Below are 19,385 nucleotides of genomic sequence, written 5' to 3'. Positions count from 1 at the left end.
TGGTTGTATAGTTACTCAGCATTTGACTTCCTTTTAACAATCTTTTCATTAACATTGTTGCAATCGTACTATGTATTGACTTCACAGATATTGTTCTGGTTCTACTTGCTTTACTCTCCAACAATTCATACAAATATTCCTGTGCTTCTCTGAATTCCGCATGGTAAAATAAAATTCCATTACATTCATATGTCAGAGCTATTCTTTATAGCTATTGTATTGTAGAGCTATTATATATTTCTTAATTTACGGACATCCACTTTGTGTCCAGGGCTTTGCTACCACAAAAAGTGCTGCTACGAATATTTTAGTTCTTTCTTACTAACTTCAAATATGTCCAAGCATCTCCCATCTTTAAAAAATTTTCATTAGACTCTAACCTACCCTCAAGCTATCGTATTTCTCCTCCCTTTCTTAGCCAAATACTTTGAAAAAGTTATCCACACTTATTTCCTCAACTTCCTCTCCTCACGTTCATTTTCCTACTCTTTTTGGTTTGACTTCTAACCTCATTACTCAGTTGAAACCACTCTCTCCAAAGTTCTCAGTGATCTTTTGATTGATAAATTTAATAGTTTTCCTCAGTCCTCATCCTTCTTGACCTATCTGTTTGACTCTGTTGACCACGCTTTCTTCCTGGATACTGTCTTCTCTTTGGATTTTCGTAATATTTGTTGTTTAGTTGTGTCCAGCTCCTCATGACCCCATGATCCACAGCATGTCAATGCTGTCCATAGGATTTTCTTAGCAAAAATGCTGGAATGATTTGCCATTTCCTTCTCCAGAGGATTAAGGCAAAACAGAGGTTGTGACTTGCCTGGGAACACAAAGCTAAAAAGTTGGAAGTGTCTGAGGCTGGATTTGAACTCAGATCTTCTATTTTTAATGTTTATTTATTTTTAGTTTTCAACATTCATTTCCACAAAATGAACTCAGGTCTTCTTAACCAAGGTGGCAGTGAATAGAGCACTGGGCTTAAAATCAGAAAGACTCAACTTCATGAGTTCAAATCCAGTCTCATATAGTTACTAGCTATGTGACACTGGATAAGCCATGTAACCCTGTTTGTTTCAGTTCTGTATCTGTAAAATGAGCTGGAGGAGATGGCAAAATACTGCAGTATCTATGCCAAGAAAACCCCAAAATGGAATCACGAAGAGTCAGATGCCTAAACAACTTTCTGGCTCCAGCCCAGTGCTCTATCTATTAAACTAACTACCTGCCTTTCGTGACACCACCCTCTTGGTTGTTCTTCTGTCTGACTGCTTTTTCCATCTCCTTTGCTGACTTGTCATTCCTAGCATATTCCTTAACTGTTAGTGTTCCCCAAGACTCTATCATAGACCCTCTTCTCTTTTCCCTCTATACTAGGGGTGCGGAACCTGTGGCCTCAAGGTCACGTGTCCCTCTAGGTCCTTTGACTGAATCCAAACTTCACAAAAAAAAAATCCCTTAATAAAAGGATTTGTTCTGTAAAACCTGGACTCATTCGAAAGGCTTTTATTTATGAAAAGAAAACCAACTAGTAATACAAATTACAATTTTTACAGACATTTGCTTGGCCTGGCCAAAAGCTGCTTTTAAAAGGGTGGGAATGGAACAGGTCTTTAAAGTTGTTGAGAAGGAATGATCTAAGCATCATGAGCTACATCAGCTAGAGGTCTTTGTGTTAAATGCTATTAAAACTCTGTTGTGCAGACCTCATGGCCCTTGCCTTTTGTTCAGTGTCCCATTTTGCTCACTGCTCCAGTTGCCTGTGACCTCTTGGACCTTGTGCCTCCTTAGAGATGCAGGCTCAGCCCAGTGAAAAGGTCGTTTGTATTGTACTCACTGTGTACACTGCATATCATAACAGTCTTGTGAAGGCAGAAGGGTTTAGTGGATCATTATGTGCTGCACAAAATCTACTGTGACATGATTGAACTAGGGTTTTCAAAATGTGCAAAGTAGGGGATTAAAATTCTGAAGAAAGTTTTGTTGGGCGAAGAGATCATGATTCCTTTGTTTATCATTCAGTTCAAAAAGCATTTTTTTTTTGAGTGAGGAGTGAGAATTTTGATATCTTCTACCTTTACATAACAATAATTTTCAATATATCAGTTTTCTTTCTCCCCTGTTCATTGTTCCATCCTTTTTAAACAAAGAATTAAAAAAGGAAAAAAAGCAGAAGAAAAACAACTAATATAATCAACTGAGTCTGACAACATTTGCAGTATGTCCTACTTTAATTCCCCTGCTTTGCAAAGAAAACAGGGAGGTGCCTTCTTTTCTCCTCTCTTCTCAAAAGCCATGGTTTTTGATTATTATAATTTCATAGCACTCAGAAAAAGCCAGGTTTCTTGGTTGTTGTAATTTCACAGTAATCTGAAAAGCTTGAGTGGGCCATAAAGTGAGTATATAACATATAATGAGACTGCAAAAGTAGGTGGGGTTCAGGTTGCGAAAAGTTTTAAAAGTCAAATACAGAAGTTTATATTTGATCCTAGAGGTAAAAGGGAGGCAGTTTGAAGTGATCAGGTGGATGCTTCAGGAAAATCTCTTTGGTAGCTACAGAGGACCGATTAGAGTAGGGTAGAGATTTGAGACAGGAAGACCCCTCATGAAGATATTGCAGTAGTCCAGGTAAAAGATGATAGGGTCCTAAACTAGAGTGGTTGTTATGTGGACAGAGAGAAGAGGACAGATGTTTGAAATGTGAAGACAGAGACAAGATTTGGCAGCAGATTGGATAGGTGAAGTGAGGATAAAAAGTCAAGGATGATGCACTTAATAGAAGGAGGGAAATTTGGAAGAGGTGTGAGTTTGGGGGTAAAGATAATGAATCCTGTTTGGTACATACTGAGTTTGATATGCCCAAGAGAAATCTAATTTGAATGCCCATGGAAGTGTAGAAGGAAGAAACTAAGGATTCTACAAGGTAGGCATAAGGAGAGAATGTGCTCTATCTAGGTTTGGAGAAGACCCTGGGAATCATTGTGAAGAGTTGGTTTACATAGTTTAAAAATTTTTTTTTACTAGTAGTATGTGTATGTAGCACATTTAGAAAGTAATTTGTACTCATATATTCTGATTTGGGTGATGAGGAAGTTCTCCCAGATTCCTTGGCACTGCCATATTGTTTAACACCAGAAACTTCTCTGATTTTATCAGGAAATTACATTTTAAAAAAAGGCACTACCATATGTTTTGTCACTGCATCCTAAGGACTATGAGACCTTTCCATCTGACTTCAGCAAAACCTTCCATATTTGTTGTATCTCCTGTTAAAATGTCAGCTCCTAGAGGGCAAGGATGTCATCAGACTTTTCTGTTTGAATCTCAGCAGTTAGCACAGTGCTTTGTCCATAGTAAGCACTCAAGTGCTGCATTCATTCATACTTCAAGTAGTCTTGAAACTTACTTGGAGATTGATCCTTGGCTGTATTATGTAGTTATAGTAAAAATAAATATGTATCCTGTTATGCAGCATAGAGTGGTGCAGTAAAGTGTGGACTTTGGCATCAGAGGACCTGGGCGCAAATCCTGTCTCTACTACTTAGCTAACTGGGTGACCTTGGGAAAGTCCCTTAACTTGTTTAGTACCCATTAAGCAGTAGAGGAAATAGTACTGAATTTATAGACAAAAGATCTGGGTTTGGATCCTGGCTCTGTTGTTTACTCTTTGTGTTATCTTGAGAAAGTAATCCTCTCTAGATCTGTTTCCTCTTCTGAAAAATAAAGAGTTTGAACTATGGCCACTCTAAGGTTTCTTTCAGCTCTAAATCAGTACTCCCTATGAGAACACAGACATTCCCTTGACATTCATCATGAAGGAAACAGATCACTAATGTTGGTTGGTTTATTGGTTGGTTGGTTGATCTGACGGTAAGTTTGTGTCACATTATTATCACTTATAGAGGTGAAAGAGGCCCTGTCCCAGAGATTGTCAATATTCACCTGAGTGATGTCAGCCAGAAAATTATACATGGTGGGAAGGGATTTTAAGGTGTTTATCTCTGGAGCAATTTAGAATATATTTCATTGCCTCTTCCTTGTTACATTCCATTCAACTGCAGAACGTTGTTGTCAGTATAGTTGTTTTTCCAGTGATTTATATGCTCCCTTTTTCTCGAAAGGATTTGTGACAACTTACAAACACGTTCAGTCGTGTTCAACTCTTTGTTACCTGATTTGGGGTTTTCTTGGCAAAGGTACTGCAGTGGTTTGCCATTTCCTTCTCTAGCTTATTTTACAGATGAGGAAACTGGGGCAAACAGGGTTAAGTGACTTGCCCAGGGTCATAACTAGTAAGTGTCTGAGGCCAGATTTGAACTCAGGAAGATGAGTCTTCTTTATTCCAAGCCCAGTGCTCTGATCCATTGTATCACCTACCTTCCCTACAAATACATACACATATACAAATATGTATAAACTCATATAAAACAAGACAAACAAAAATGTAAACAGTAAAAACACATTAAAGAGGGGAGAGAATAGATGTTGCAGAAACCCAAAGTGTTAAGTACTGTAGTTGAATCCTGAGGTTGTCTGAAAGGCGAGCAAAAAGTGATGTTTTGGGTTATGTAATTCTCATAAACTGGTTAAAGAGACACATTCTTTTGCAGTGACAGATTTTTCTGGGATTGAATTATATGAGGAATCTATCATGTGGACTCCTATATGTTTTGTTGGCTAATACGTTAGTATGAGATAATGGATGAATAACCCCTCTAAGCCTCAATTTCCTCATGTTAAAAAAAAAAAAAGATGACCTCTAAGGTCCCTTTCTGCTCTGTGTATAAGAGATTTTACTGCAGTTTCACAAAGGTTCAGTTAATAATGTTTTTATAGGGTGCTGGAGGGAAACATAGCTTCAGCTATCTAACCCAACTCTCTCATTTTACACATGAGGAAACTAAGGTCCAGAGCAGGTATTTGACTTGCCCAAAGTCACACAGATAGTAAGTATCAGAGGTGGGATATCAACCCAGATCCTCTGACTCCAGAGATTTTCTATTGTACCCCACTTTATCAGTCCTCTAGAAAAAACGAAGGGTATAATATTACTTTAATTCAATTATCAATAATTACCTTAATTCATTATTTCTTTGGGGAGTTAAGATGATATGGTCTAAATTTATCACTTTCTGATGATATCATGTTAATATAGGCATAGAGCTTAGAGAACCACAGAGGACAGGAGAGTTGACTTAGGCCTGAAACTTTTTTTTTAAAGCAGGTGTTGCCAATCAGTTGATTTGGTGATGAAAGAAACAATAAAATTTCCTCAACAGGAATGCTGCAGACTATCTGATTATTGTTAGACATATACAGATAATAAGAAAAACACAGAAAAAAAAAAGTGATACAGTGCCCCTTTCTTTATGTTAGGTATCTTTACAATACATGTTCCTTATTACTTCATGAAAATGTTGAAATGTGTGTGATCAAGTTCATGTGTTTTCATTTTCTCAATTCAGCATTCATTAAGTTCTTAGTGTGTACAAGGCTGTGTGCTAGGCATAAGAATTCGTGACAAAAATGAAATAGTTCTTGCCCTCAGAAGGCTTTTGGGGATATGTATGCCTAAATACAAGGTATATACAAAGTAATATAAATTTATTATTGAGAAAGATATCTTACAGAAGGGGACACTGGATCTAAGGATTCTAAGAATCCTCAGACCTCTGGGGGGTAACAACACATGCATGAATACTTGAATACACAGTAACATAATTTTTTATTGAGAAAAGCATCCTGATCTAAGGATTCTGAGAGATAAATTAGGCATATAAGATCACTTGTATGAGATCCCAGAAGTGGAAGAATGGAATTTCATGTACAGGGAACTGCTAGCGGGTCAGTCTCACTGAAATAATAGCAAGTTATAAAAGGGAATAATATGAAAGAAGATTAGGGAGCCAGATTATGGAGAATTTACTCAGAATTTCCTCAAAACTCATGTGACGGGGAAAGCTTTTGAGGATTCTGTGCTTATAGAAGAGTAAACAGTGTTAATAAAAAATTGGCAAGTAAATCATGGCAGTGCTTCCATGCCCTTAAATTCTCTGTCCAGCTTTCCCTAGAGCTTAGGGCAGTTCCTGGCACATAGTTGGCCCTTCATAAATGCTCATTGACTGAATGACTTAAAGCTATAGGGAGTGAAGATGTTATTTCATATTTATTTGTTGTTGTTGCTCAGTTGTTTCAGTTGTGTGTGCCTGTTCTTGACCCCATGGATTACTGTCCATATGATTTTCTTGGCAAAGATATTGAAGTGGTTTGCCATGTCTTTCTCCAATGACAAGCAGAAGTTAGGTGACTTGCCTAAGGTCTTACAGCTAGGAAGTTTTTGAGGATGGATTTAAAGTCAGGTTAGCTGCCTCTTGGCATAGAGAATTGACAAATAAGGAAATTTCTCCTACTAATGAAGGTCCACAGCTTTAGTCTTAGAAAGCTGTCTAGAGCACCAAGAAGTTGTAACTAACCATGATCACATAGCCAGTCTGTCAGAAACCACTCTTCTTGGTTGAGGTCAGTTCTCTCTATCCACTATTCCTCTGCTACCACTTTGAGACAATAATATTTAATCCTAAAATGAATATAGTCATTGTATAGACCAGAGGTATCAAATATGGGGCTGCACAGATTAAAATGTAATAGAAAACACTTCATAAAATAAATAAAAATACAGTAGAACATAGAAATTGTTAATATGTGGTTTACTAAGTCAGTATGTGACCTGCAGGGGTCTTTTTGTGCAGTTTAGCGGTGGTTATACTTCTGCATTTCTCATTGTATATAACCTTATCCATTTCTATAGTGTATCAAGATTTTAACAGATACCTTCCTTATAACTGAGGTAAGTAATATATATATTCTAATCCTCCTTGTAAGTCCACTTCTCTTTCCCCAACACAGTACTAAATGTAGAGCAGTGAGAATATAGGCTTGTATGATTAGTGTAATTGCTTCATTTCAAAAAAGTTGTACATAAGTCAGTGTGATTTTTTTTTTTGTGAATGATATTTTTAAAGTGCTAATAGGGTTCTCTACTTATCAAAAGGAATTTTCTGGTGAATATTGCCATTTCTACCATAAGTTGGCCAGTTTCTACTGAAATATGTACCATTTGCTATTCTTAGCATCACATTGCAAGCAGTTATGAGGGTTCCATCCCTACTGGTGTAATGGAAAAAGGGAATATGTTGCAGAAAGTGTTGCAAACCCTTCAGAGATACTACAGTTGATTAATCCTTGGCTTCCTTGCAAGGTAGTAAAATTCTGTTTTACAGTTTAGGGTCAAGAGATTGAAATGGAAAAATAACTTGCCTAGGTTTTCATAGTTAATGATATCAGAGGAGCAGAGGTAACTTTAATTTTCCTCTTTATTCCAAACCCATTCTTTAATCACTATACATTATCACATCAAAAAAATTAACTTGGATTTTTATTAGGACTTTGATTCTTTTGTCAAATAAGAGATAACTATGCAGTAGTGTGAAATTCAGATTGAAAGGGCAGTCACTAATCCATACATACAGCCCTAAATGTCACATATTGACTTAGTTTTAAAATGTAATATTATCTTTGTTTTATTTTATTTTTACTTCATTAAATATTTCACAATTACATTTCTATCTGCTTCTGGCTACACTTGGGAGTGCTGCAGGCTGCATGAGATTGACACTTCTGTAATAGACGTTGGACTTGGCATTAGGAGTTCGGAACTTGCCTGAGATACTTACTGACTGTGTGATTAATTAATTATGGATTACGATAGTTGCACAACTTACCACAGGGGTTGCTGTGAGGAGAGGTAGTATGGTACACTGGATACAGCTCTGACTTTGCAATCAGAGGACATGGATTCGTATCCCACCATATTTACTTCCTTACCTCCTGCTTGGCTTCAGTTTTCTTATTTGTAAAATGAGGAGGTTGAATTAGTTGGCTTCTGAAGTCACTTCCAGCTCTAAATCTATCATGCTAGGAAGGTGTTGTGTACTTAAAGTGTTATAGGAATGTGAGTTATTTTATTTAAAAGGTATTTCAACAAAAACAAGTACTTTAGCAAGCGTTTATTAAGTGTCAACTATGTACTGAGTGGCTAGCTAGGTGGTGCAGTAGATACAGCATCAGACCTGGAGCCAGGAAGACTTGAGTTCAAATTTAGCCTCACACCTTTACCATGTGATCCTGAGCAAGTCACTTAACCCTGTTTACCTCAGTTCCTCATCTGTTAAATGAGCTGGAGAAGGAAATGGCAGACCACTCCAGTATCTGTGCCAAGAAAACCCCAAATAGGGTCATGAAGAATCAAATGCAACTGAAACAACTTAACAACAACAGTCTTTGTCCTCAAGGACTTGACCATCTAGCAGGGGAGGAAGGCAGATTTAGCTATAATTTACAACAGAGCATGCTAAGACGTCCATGGTGCTTATGCGTTCTGAGGTGGCTCCCTTGCAGCTGTGCTCTGATTTCCTTTTGCTGTGCACTGACTCCCCCCATAGACAATGCACTGTTTTGTCATCATATATGCAGGGATCAGTGAACAGATGGAAGGGAGGTTACGGTATTCCTCGTTAGTCAGCGTATCTATTGTATAATATTTCAACAATTAGTTGTTTTCCACTGGTAAGCTGCAAAATAGCACGTCATTTTCTCAGCTGCTTGGCTGACTAACTTCAGGCTCAAGAAATGACACCATGTTGTTTTTTGGGGGGGGTGGGGAGAGAAGAAGGATGGTACTTAATGGTGTTTTTCCTGAGAATGTAAAAATACAGAATGACCAATCAACATATTAAGCCTTTGTTTAGGAAGCTTCTTGGCAGGGTTGCATATAAGCTTATGTAGCACCCAGATAAGGGGGATCTTAGAAAAACAAAGTATAGAGGAAAAAGTGGAAAGAGTCCTGGATTTGGAACTAGGGATACGTATTTGAATCTTGGCTCTGCTGTACTCACATGACTTTGGACAAGTCACTTAACTTTTTGGTGTCTCAGCTTCCTCATGCATCAGATGATGGAGTTCTACTACATGCATGCTAAGATCCCTTCCAAGTCCACATCCTGTGGTACAGTATTTTGTCATAACTTCACAAATCACCTTCTGTTGATTTTCTACAGATCTCTCTATGTACTTGTTTTCTCCTTCTGTTAAACCAGAAGTTCTGTGAGGGCAGGCACTATTTTTGTATTTCTCTTTGTGTCCTAGTAATTAACACAGTAGCTGGCACACAGTACTTCAATTCAATTCAATAAATATTTATTTTTATATAAGCACAATAAAACAGTTCTTGCCTTCAAGGAGCTTACAATCTCATGTGAGAAGGCTATACACAAAAAAGAAGCTGAAAAGCTGGAAAGACCACTAGAGAGTATCTTGTGAGAGAATGATATTCCAAGGAGTCAAAACCAAGCAAAGCCTCTGATGTAAAACAGAGTTACCTGGAAAGTTCTGAGCCCTCTGTAGAGGAAGGTTTTAGGAGGAGTTTATTGCTCTGCTATCCCAGAGTGGATAGAGCACCAGGCTTGTAATTAGGAAGACTCATCTTTCTGAGTTCAAATCTGGCTTCAGACACTTACTACTTATGTGACCCTGGGAAAGTCACTTAACCTTGTTTCCTTCCATTTCTTTCCTCATCTATAAAATGAACTGGAGAAAGAAATAACAAATGACTCCTATATCTTTACCAAGAAAACCTCAAATGGGGTCACAAAGAGTCAGACGGGACTGAATCATGACAACAAGAAACCAGTCCCCTAGTCAGAGGGGAGAGGGGAAGGATGAGCTGAGAAGGTATTGAGTATCAAAAGCTGAATCAATCAGCATGGTCCTTATCCTGGGAGAGTCTTAATGTTCTATGGAGTCAGCCAGCAGAGCCACTAATGGAAAATGAAGAGTAGTTGTAGTTGTTTAATAAATGCTTTTTGATTGGTTAATTACAAGGGCACATTAGAACTGTTTGCTGTGAATTTGCTTCTGCATCAGGTATAAAGTGCTAGGCTTACAGTTGGGAAGACTTAAATTTAAATATGGCTTTAGACCCTTTCCTAGCTTTGTGACACTTGGGAAAGTCACTTAGCCTCCACCTAACTCAGTTTCCTCAACTGTCAAAAGGGGAATAATACTAATAGTACCTATTTCCCAGGGTCACTGTGAGGATCAAATGAGATAATTATTTGTAAAATGCTTAGTAGAGTGCCTAGCGCATGAGTTAGTAGTGTCTTAAGTAAGAAAAATGAAATGTTTCTAAGGTGACACTTTTTTCTTCGTAACCTTTGGTTGTATATTTTTGGTTCCTGACAGCTGCTACCAGTTCAAAATCAGGAAAAAAAACTCTGGCCGACTAGCACAAATTCTCCCTGAGTGATGTGATTGTCCTTTCCTTCTAGACAGGGTGGGACTCCACCCTGCAAAATTACCAGGACAAGACTGGCACAGGACTGAAGGGCATGAGAACTTGAATGCCATGGAAATCATTCAGTCTGGATTTGGCTTCAGCAGCCATATTGTTAACTGGGTGCCCTAAATACTGCTTTCTCCTTAGAAAAAGAAATGACCTCCTTTCATGGTGTGAAACCAGGGCTCCTACATCTAGAGGTAGAGAGTCCTCTTTCAGGGTTCAAGTTTTTGCTACCCTGTGCCGTTTCTAGCAAAACCCACCTCCAAATTATGGTTAAATTTGTATTTAGGTGTAAAAATATGTTCTCTCTGTTCTGCTTCCATAGAACATTGTCCTAAAAAGGTTAGTCTCTGATTTCTAGGCTTCCTCAACCATATAAAAGCTTGTTTATATAGAAGAACTATTGAAGTAACACTTGATGGGAAAGGAAGAGAAGGGGGGAAAAGATAACTTGCATAATCATTTAATCTTTGCTGAGTTCTTAGAGAGATGTAACCAGGAACGACAGAGGAGTGGAACATTCAGTATCAGGGAACCTGAGTTCAAATCCCTGCTTTCTTATTGTTACTTAAAAGTATGACTTAAGACAAACCCAGTCATTCTACCCCCTCACCTTTCCCCCCACCCCTACACATACATTCTCCCATCTATAAAATGAAGGATTAGAACCAGATTCTGTTCACTAGGTGATCTCTAAGACCATTAAAGCTCTAAATCCTGTGAGTCATTATTCCCTATGTTTTAGAAATTCATTATTGCATCAAAATTGCTTTACTACGTGCCATGGCAAAATTTTATTTGTAAGAATAGAGGAGAAAGAAATAAACCTGCTTATGTAATGTTTATAGTTAAAAAAAAAGACAAACCAGCTACAACAGTTGCCAACCCTGCCTGTAGCATGAGATAAGCCCTGGATTGGGAACCAGAATCCTGAGTTCAAATAATGGCTCTGAGGGACACCGGGAGTCATAACTTGGCCAGGCCTTAGTTTTTCATCTGGAAAATGAAGGGTTTGGCCCTGAAGATCTACATCTGTGAAGTCTTTGAAAGGTGGCATTGCGCTATATGAGTGTTTTGTTGAATTTGTCTCTCAGGAAGAATATTTTAAAGAAGTTGACCAGAATGAAAGCATTGCTCTTATTTCTGTGTTAGCCACTAACACCACATACACAGTGAAGATGGCTGTTATCACCAAAGGCGGAGTCGGGCCTTTCAGTGACCCAGTGGATGTATTCATTCCAGCTAATGGTAAGACCCAGTATCCTTATTTGCTGCCAGAAAACAGTATTCCAGGTTGTGACCAGATTGTCATTAAATATATTATGGGCCTAGGGGATGATTTAAGACTAAAACCAATGTCAGAGTACTTTTTTTTTTGCAATTACAAAATCAATTATTTTTCTTAGTTATGAAGTACGATAGTATGCTTTTAAATGGCCTCTGGTTGTTCCACAAGTCTACAGAAGTATATGGTTCATTAGGAAGACAAATGCATTTGGGGTAGAAATTTTGGCCTTATTCCTTGGATTTTCTAACTCCTTGGGTTGGGGAAAAGTACTTCTAAAGATCACTGAATTTTAACTTCCTAAACCAGAATTGAGGGGATTGGCAGGATCTTTTAGTTGAGCAGGGAAGGGAAAGACTTATCCAAATATTTACCTTTGAGGTTGGTTTTGAAATGCTACTTGACACTTTAATCCATTACTGCTTCCAGTACTATTGCTGGAAAGGCCAAATGGCCTTTGGATTGCTTGTTTTAGTGTGATACACTCTGTAAATAAGCAGATGTGAAAATATCTCTCTCCCTATTGGACTCTGAAGAGTGCCACTGACTTATTGATTCAAGTCTGGTCCTATGTAGAGTAGTTTTGGTGTCTTGTTTTTAATTCTACTGGCATGGAGTCTTAATATTGTATCAAGTGACCTAGTAACACAGCCACTGATTTCAGTTTAGTGGAACCACTTTGGTTCTAACTTTGACCTGTCCTGGGTATGTTTAGATGTTTGGCTTCCAGACCCATTGTTATTGTGTTGTATTTGTATGTATTGTGCAAATGTGGTGACATTAATCAATCAATAAGCATATTGTAAGCATCTACTATGTGCCAGGCATTGTTAGTTCTTGGGAATGTAAAGATTAAAATGAAGCAGGTTCTTCCTTCAAGCAGCTTATGTTTTACTGCAAGAGAGGGGTGGGGGTGGGGGTGGCGGGTGCAGACTTGGGAGACGAGTCCTTTTCTACTGATGGTAGCTTATAAAAGTGGTCTTTGTACCTGATTGCAGGGTAGTCTAGGAACAGAGGCCTGAATTATCTGACTCTTCTTAGGGAAATAAGGACAAGGAAGAGGATCTAGTCATCCTTTCCACTTTAACATTGTTTTTAGGGTATCCTTTTTAGGACCTTTCTTTAGGGGATCTAGTTTTTTAGGACCTTTTTATAGGTTTTAGATTCTCGGGCATATCCTGAGCCTAAGGAAAGTTAGTTTAACTCAGGCATTTATTAAGCATCTACTGTATGTAAAGTACCATGGCAAATTGTGGGGATACAAAAATTCCCTTTAGGAACTTCTGTTCTAAACCACCTGTACACAAGTAATTCACAAAAAGGGAGGAGAACAAAAAGCATTAACAAATGAGAGCATTAGGAAAAGCCTCACGTGGAAGATTGTACCAGAGCTGATTCTTGAAGGGAGCTAGGGATTGGGGCAGGGAAGGAATGGAGAGAGGAGAGAAAAGGAGGAAGGGAGAGAGAGAGAGAGACAGAGACAGAGACAGAGAGAGAGAGAAAGAGAGAGAAAGCACATTGAAGGCATGGGGGACAGCCTGTGCAAAGGTGTGGAAGTGGTACATAGAATTTCAACATAGGTAATAATAGCAGGAAGCTAGTTTGTCAAGAGAGCAGTATGTGAAGGATAGCAATAAGTATGGAAGAATACGTTGCAGCCAGATTGCCAGGGCTATAAAAGACTAATAAAATAGTCGGTATTTTAGCCTAGAGGCAATAGGGAATTACAAGCTTCTAAAGTATGGCAGTGATATCAGACCTGTGTTTTGGAATTTACATTTTCATAGCTCTGTGAAGGATAGATTGGAGGTGGGAAATACTGGAAGAAGGGAGACCCATTAAGAGATTATTCCAATAGCACTTGTGAAAGATGGGGAGGGTCTAAAGTAAGGTGTGGTGGCCATGTGAGTACAAAAAAGGGAATGGCTGGAAGAGATCTAATTAACAAAAGTCTTGGCAACTGATTTGATATGAGAAATGGAGAAGAGTGGAGAATTGAGAATGACTCCAAATTTATGAATCTACATAATTGGAAGGATACTCAACATAATTAGGGAAGTGAAGGAGATTGATAGATTTGAAGGATATGAGAAGGGAATAATGTTTCAGATACTTATGAAATATCCATTTCATTTGAGAAATGTTGTGTGCTTAGGAAAGGTTAGGAATGTGTGCCTACCAAATAGAAGCATCATGTTCTGGACTTCTCCTAAAGAGACAGTGGCGGCCAGGTACAGATTAACTAATATAAAGGCCAAGAACATAGGAGCTCTTATCTTCATCACACATGGTAAATTCCTGACTCTAAGCTTACAAAGTTTTCAAGTAAGTTCAGCTCTTTCTTATGTGATAAAATGAATAGATTCATTAAAGCCTCAGTACAGTTGGATACCCATTTTCCCCTTCTAGTATTACTAACAAACCAGTGCAATTGAGGATGTGAAAACCTTAACAATTTTCACGAACACTAAAAAATGTGGCAATCCAACATTTTTCTGTCAGGGAAAAATCTGTGAACAAGATACAAAACCACAAAACTTTAGTTGTTAGAAGGGATCTCCAAGGTTGCTGAGTCCAATTCATACTTGACCAAGAATTTCTTCTTTAATATATCTGACAAGTAAAGACCTCCAGTAAGAGAGAACCCTTATTTCTGGAAGTGACCCATTTCATTCTTGGATAGCTTAAATTGTTTGAAAATTCTTGCTTACATCAAGCCTAAATCTGTTTCTTTGCAACTTCCATTGGTCATATTGCTGCCCTCTGAAGCCAAACGGAGCAAGTTCATTCCTTCTTATATTAACTACTACCAGCTTTTGAAAGGATGATGATGTAGGGGTGGAGGAGAGAGCAATACTAACTATTGTTTTCTATAGGTTTTTAATTTGAAAATGTCTTTCTTTGTAGGCTTAATAGACTTTGCTCCTTATTCAACTCCAGCACCGGGGAATACAGATCCAGTCATAATCATCCTTGGATGCTTTTGTGGAATTATTCTTATTGGACTAATTCTTTATGTATCTCTAACCATTAGAAAGAGATTACAAGAAACAAAGTATGGGTGAGTTACAGAGTTAAAATTAACTTTAAAACAAATGATATCGCATAATAGCATATCTTTTTAAAATTAATTTTTTAATCATTTCTAATTTCCTTTTCCTCCTTCCCTCCCATTAAAAAAGAAAATAATATTGTATATTAACACTTTATTGGTTAGTCATTTTGATGTGCTCCTGCTTCTGGTCTAATTAATTGAGCCAAAATCATCCTGTAGTCTATGGTATAGTAATCTTTAAACTGAAATGTATCAAATCATACTAAATTGCCTTTATTTAGGCAGATTCTCAAATATTAACTTTGTTGTCATTGATTCACTACTACTGATTTTGATAGAAAGCCAAGCCTAAAAAATAACTCTCAGAGATAGAGAATCAATAGTACCAATACTATTTAATGATCAAAAACCCAATTCATATTTCTCCAATTAGAAATCATACAAAAATGGTGTTAGTGTAGATGTTTGTTGTTGTTGTGGGGTTGTTTTGACTTCTTGTGATCCCATTGGGGTTTTCTTGGCAAAGATACTGGAGTGGTTTGACATTTCCTTCTCCATCTCATTTTACAGATGAGGAACTAAGGCATTAAGGATTAAGTAACTTGCCCATGATCACATAGCTAGTAAATGTCTGAGGTCAGATTTGAATTCATGACCATGAGTCTTTGTGATTCTAAGTCCAATGCTCTATCCATTGCACCACCTAGCTGCCCCAGATTTATGTATAATTAATTTCCAGAAAAATCTAAAATACTAAGTCATTTTGTTACAAAAACCAGAGTTTATCTCCTGTAGAGGTCCTAAATCTTTTCCTGATGAGAATTTAAAAAAATGTGTTTTCTGTAAGTATTATGCTCACTAATAGAGGAAGAAAGGAGGGAAAAAGACTGAGTTATCAGTCAATTGCAGTGAGCTATGGGGGACCCAAATTCATTCCCCACTACCTATGGCTATACGGCCAGATACTTCTCTCCCCTAGCATTCCATCCCCCTGGAATTCCCCAAAACTATGGGGAATGGGAAATGGTGGTGGCAATCAGCCTGCCCATGCCCATTTAATATGACTTAGACAATTATACACTTGGGAACCCCTGATTTGCTTGAATCATATTTCAATATGTGAACAATGAGTATGTAGTTTGACAAAGTGGGGTCTTTTGGTTGGATGATTTAACTAGATCACATCCCTGGGGTTTTCAGTTGTTTGGGTGCTAACTTCCTTGAGTATGTTTTGTTTTCTTTCTATATCTTCATGTAATATGCAGAAGACCCACAAAAGCTGTGAATGTGGTGCAATAGAAAACACACTAGACTGAGAGTTGTGAGATATACCTATTAGTCCCAGGTCTGCCATTCACTGTCTGACCCCTGGGCAGGCTGCAGACACTTGGGCTTTCATTTCTGCATCTGTTAAATGAAAAGGTTGGGTTACAGGATCTGTGAGGTCCTATGAACTCTAAAAATCAGTGAGTTTAAATTAAGACTTTTGAACTCTAGTACAATCCAAAGGAATATGTTAGGTGCCTACCATTTGCAGAGTTTCATGCTATGTACCTGCGCATACAAAGGGAAAATGAAACAGATCCTGTTTTTAAGAGTCATTCTGCTGGAGAGTCTGTCATTGATTTAGGGATAGGAGCCCTTGTGTTTGATAGTCCTTGAGAATTTGTAGTTGAACAAAATGTTTTTTATTCCAACTGGGCAGAAATTTTTAGGTTAGCATCACAGCAGCTATCTAAGTAGAAGCAATATTTTTCACTTCGTGATGATTAGATTTAGTTTTTTTGAGGGTCACCCAGAATGAATGATCAGCAAATGCAGAACCAAAGAAATACAGGACAAATAAATTCTTGCACATAGGAGACACTCAGAGGAATGCTAGTTGAAAGACTGGATGCATGGCAAAAAGCAGGGAATACAGTGTCTATTATCTTCTGGCACTTCAGGGGCTGTGGTGACGGGCTTGAATTACTGTTAGAAGTTAGACTTTCCTTTAGGGTAATCTCACAAATTCCTCACTACTTCCTTCAGTTGCTATCCTCTCCAATTCTATTTCCTTCCTCCTTTCAGAAGGAAATTTGTCATGTCTGCCTGTCCCATAAAGTTCCTCTGAAGCTTTTTTAGATCATGGACCCCGAAGCCTATGGGACCCCCATTCTGAAGTAATATTTTGTTGTTTACGCTCACAATCGAAGGAAATGCTAAGTTTCAATCAATGGTTAATAAAAGTAAAGATGTAATCTTTTTTCCATCCAAGTTCACATATCCCCTGAAATCTATCCATTGGCAGGTAGTCAGTCAAAAATTAAATTATTAGACATTTACTATGGAGAGAGCAATGGAGAGAGATGAGGAGGGAAAGGAAGTCTGTGAATCCCAGCTTAAAAATTTGTTCTAAAATAATCATTTTGTATGTTTAAAAAACTTTAGAAATAAAGTCCTACTCATATCTCATTGACTCACAGAAGCTTCTTGACACAGCACCAACATAGTGTTACTATTTTAGTCTGCAGGAACAAATCACCAAAAATACTAGATGCAGAAGAAACAAACTGGGGGGAAGGGAGTTACACATTGCCTAGCCAAAATTTTTGACCTGACTAATGACTCCATGTTCTTTTTGGCTCTTGGAATTCAAATTGTTTGAATATTGCATTGTAAACTTGGAAAGGCAATGGAAAGAAAATAGACAATTTTAATAGAATGAAAATACAGTTTAGCTTTGAGAGGAGAGTTCCTCTAGAGGTCTATAGATTAGATTTGACATTTCTTTTTCTGTTTCAGTATAATTGGTTTCCTTTATAACCCAATGCACTTTATTTTATTCATATAATAACATTATTCTGAGACAAGATCTAAAAACTTCACCAGACTGCAAGGGGTCCATGACACAAAAGAAAATGGTTCCCTTTTAAAAGAAGAGTCTGATGAGCAACAGTCATAATTAGTTATGCATTTTTTTAAACATGGATTAAGTACTTAGTATGTACCAGCACAGGTAAGCCAGTGAATAGAGTGTCAGGCCTGGATTCAAGAACACTCATTTTCATGAGTTCAAATTTGGCCTCAGACACTTATAGCTGTATGAGCCTAGGTAAGTCACTTAACCTTGTTTGCCTCAGTTTCCTCATCTGTTAAATGAGCTGGAAAAGGAAATAACAAACCACTCCAGGATCTTTCTCAAGAAAACCCCAAATGGGGCCACAAAGAGTTGGACACAACTGAAAAATGACTTGAACAACAATAGGTACCATGCCCTGGTGATACAAAATCTAAACAAGCAGGCACAGTCTCTGCCATCAAACAGCATACCCTTCTAATGGCAGAGGCCAGCAAGTAAAGGGGGATTGGCAGGGAAGTATGAAAGTGAGGGAAGGCATGGTACTGAGCAAAATATGGCAAAAACTTCCTTTTCAGCTCCAGTATTTCAAGGCAATAGTCTAAGTGGATGGGTGGCATAGGGATTAACACTAACATTTGCTATCTTTGTTTTATTAATTCAGTTTTTCAAAAGGATTATCATATCTATATGTATCTTTTTTTTTTTTAATTTAGGAATGCCTTCATAGAGGAGGATTCAGAATTGGTTGTAAATTATAAACCAAAGAAGTCTTTCTCTCGGCAAGCTATTGAACTCACTTGTAAGTTGACTGATATTTATTTCATTTTCCCTTGGAAGAATTTTAAATTGTTTTCTGACTGGCACAGGCCCAAGTCTGTAGGAGTGTTAAGAAATATCAGCTAAGTGGAAGAATAGCTGTGAATAGTATGGTATAGTAAAGGAATAAAGTGCTGGGCTTGAAAGTAGGAGGACCTGGGTTTAGAACCTGATTTTTACACTTGCTGGCTGCATGATCCCAGAGGAGACTGTGCTTCAAAGAACTTGCTAGGAATTCTCTACCAAACTGTGGACAGTTGAAATCTGTTCTCAGAGGTAGTTTACCACACTGTGAATTCCAAGCACTAAAAATAAAAACTAGTAAGAGTAAGGGCTTTATCATCCATCTTTGTCTTGCACGTTCTTAACTAGTTGATTAGGCTTGGGTCTGGAGGAGATGGGTTAATGTACATAGACTTGTAGTAACTAGAAAACCAGAGCAATAGAATGAAACCCCAAAACTTATAGCCAACTTATGGCCAACTCTAGAAAACCTAGTCAGCTGTCAAATGCTCTAGTGAAAGGAATAACCTGAAAGACTTAATCTCAAACATTATTTGAAATGTTGGTTCCTTGGTAACTGATTTCAAAGCCCAGAATGTTGTTTGTTCTCTAGAGCAGCACTTTTTAAACTGTGGGTTGCAACCCCGTATGGGGTCGTGAAAAATTTGGGCACAGTAAAAAGTTTCTGAATGCGCAACAACCAAAAGTTAATTCAAAATCAAACATATAATGAATCCAAGGTGTTTCTGGCAGCATCTGTGCACTTCACACCATCCACACAGCATCAACGAATGTTGCTGAAACTCGAAAAAGGGTCAAGTGGAAAAAGTTTAAGAAGCCCTGCTCTAGAGTCCTTTGTAAAAATTATCTTTTTTTTCTTACCTTACAGCACTTCCAGAGTGCTCTAATCTAATTAGAATTGGAGTGGAGGGGGACTTGATCACAGTGGTTGTGAATTACTTCTGAAATAATGTAAAAGGAAACAAACAAATGT

At 37.8% G+C, this 19,385-nt stretch overlaps 1 protein-coding gene across 2 annotated transcripts in view; it reads left to right on the top strand.

The window, feature by feature from the left end:
• The window catches only part of MERTK (MER proto-oncogene, tyrosine kinase), a 132,389-nt gene that overhangs the window by 94,941 nt on the left and 18,063 nt on the right, over positions 1–19,385 (top strand). For both annotated transcript variants that reach the window (XM_072634677.1, XM_072634676.1), the window contains exons 9-11: positions 11,485–11,638; positions 14,583–14,736; positions 18,286–18,371. In XM_072634677.1, coding sequence (XP_072490778.1) covers positions 11,485–11,638; positions 14,583–14,736; positions 18,286–18,371 — 394 coding nt within the window. The remainder of the gene's footprint in view (positions 1–11,484; positions 11,639–14,582; positions 14,737–18,285; positions 18,372–19,385) is intronic.

The sequence above is a fragment of the Notamacropus eugenii genome, chromosome 1, assembly GCF_028372415.1.
Source record: "Notamacropus eugenii isolate mMacEug1 chromosome 1, mMacEug1.pri_v2, whole genome shotgun sequence".
NCBI classification, from domain to species: Eukaryota; Metazoa; Chordata; class Mammalia; order Diprotodontia; family Macropodidae; genus Notamacropus; species Notamacropus eugenii.
Note: the sequence above shows the minus strand (reverse complement) of the source record. Positions and strands in the feature narration are given on the sequence as shown.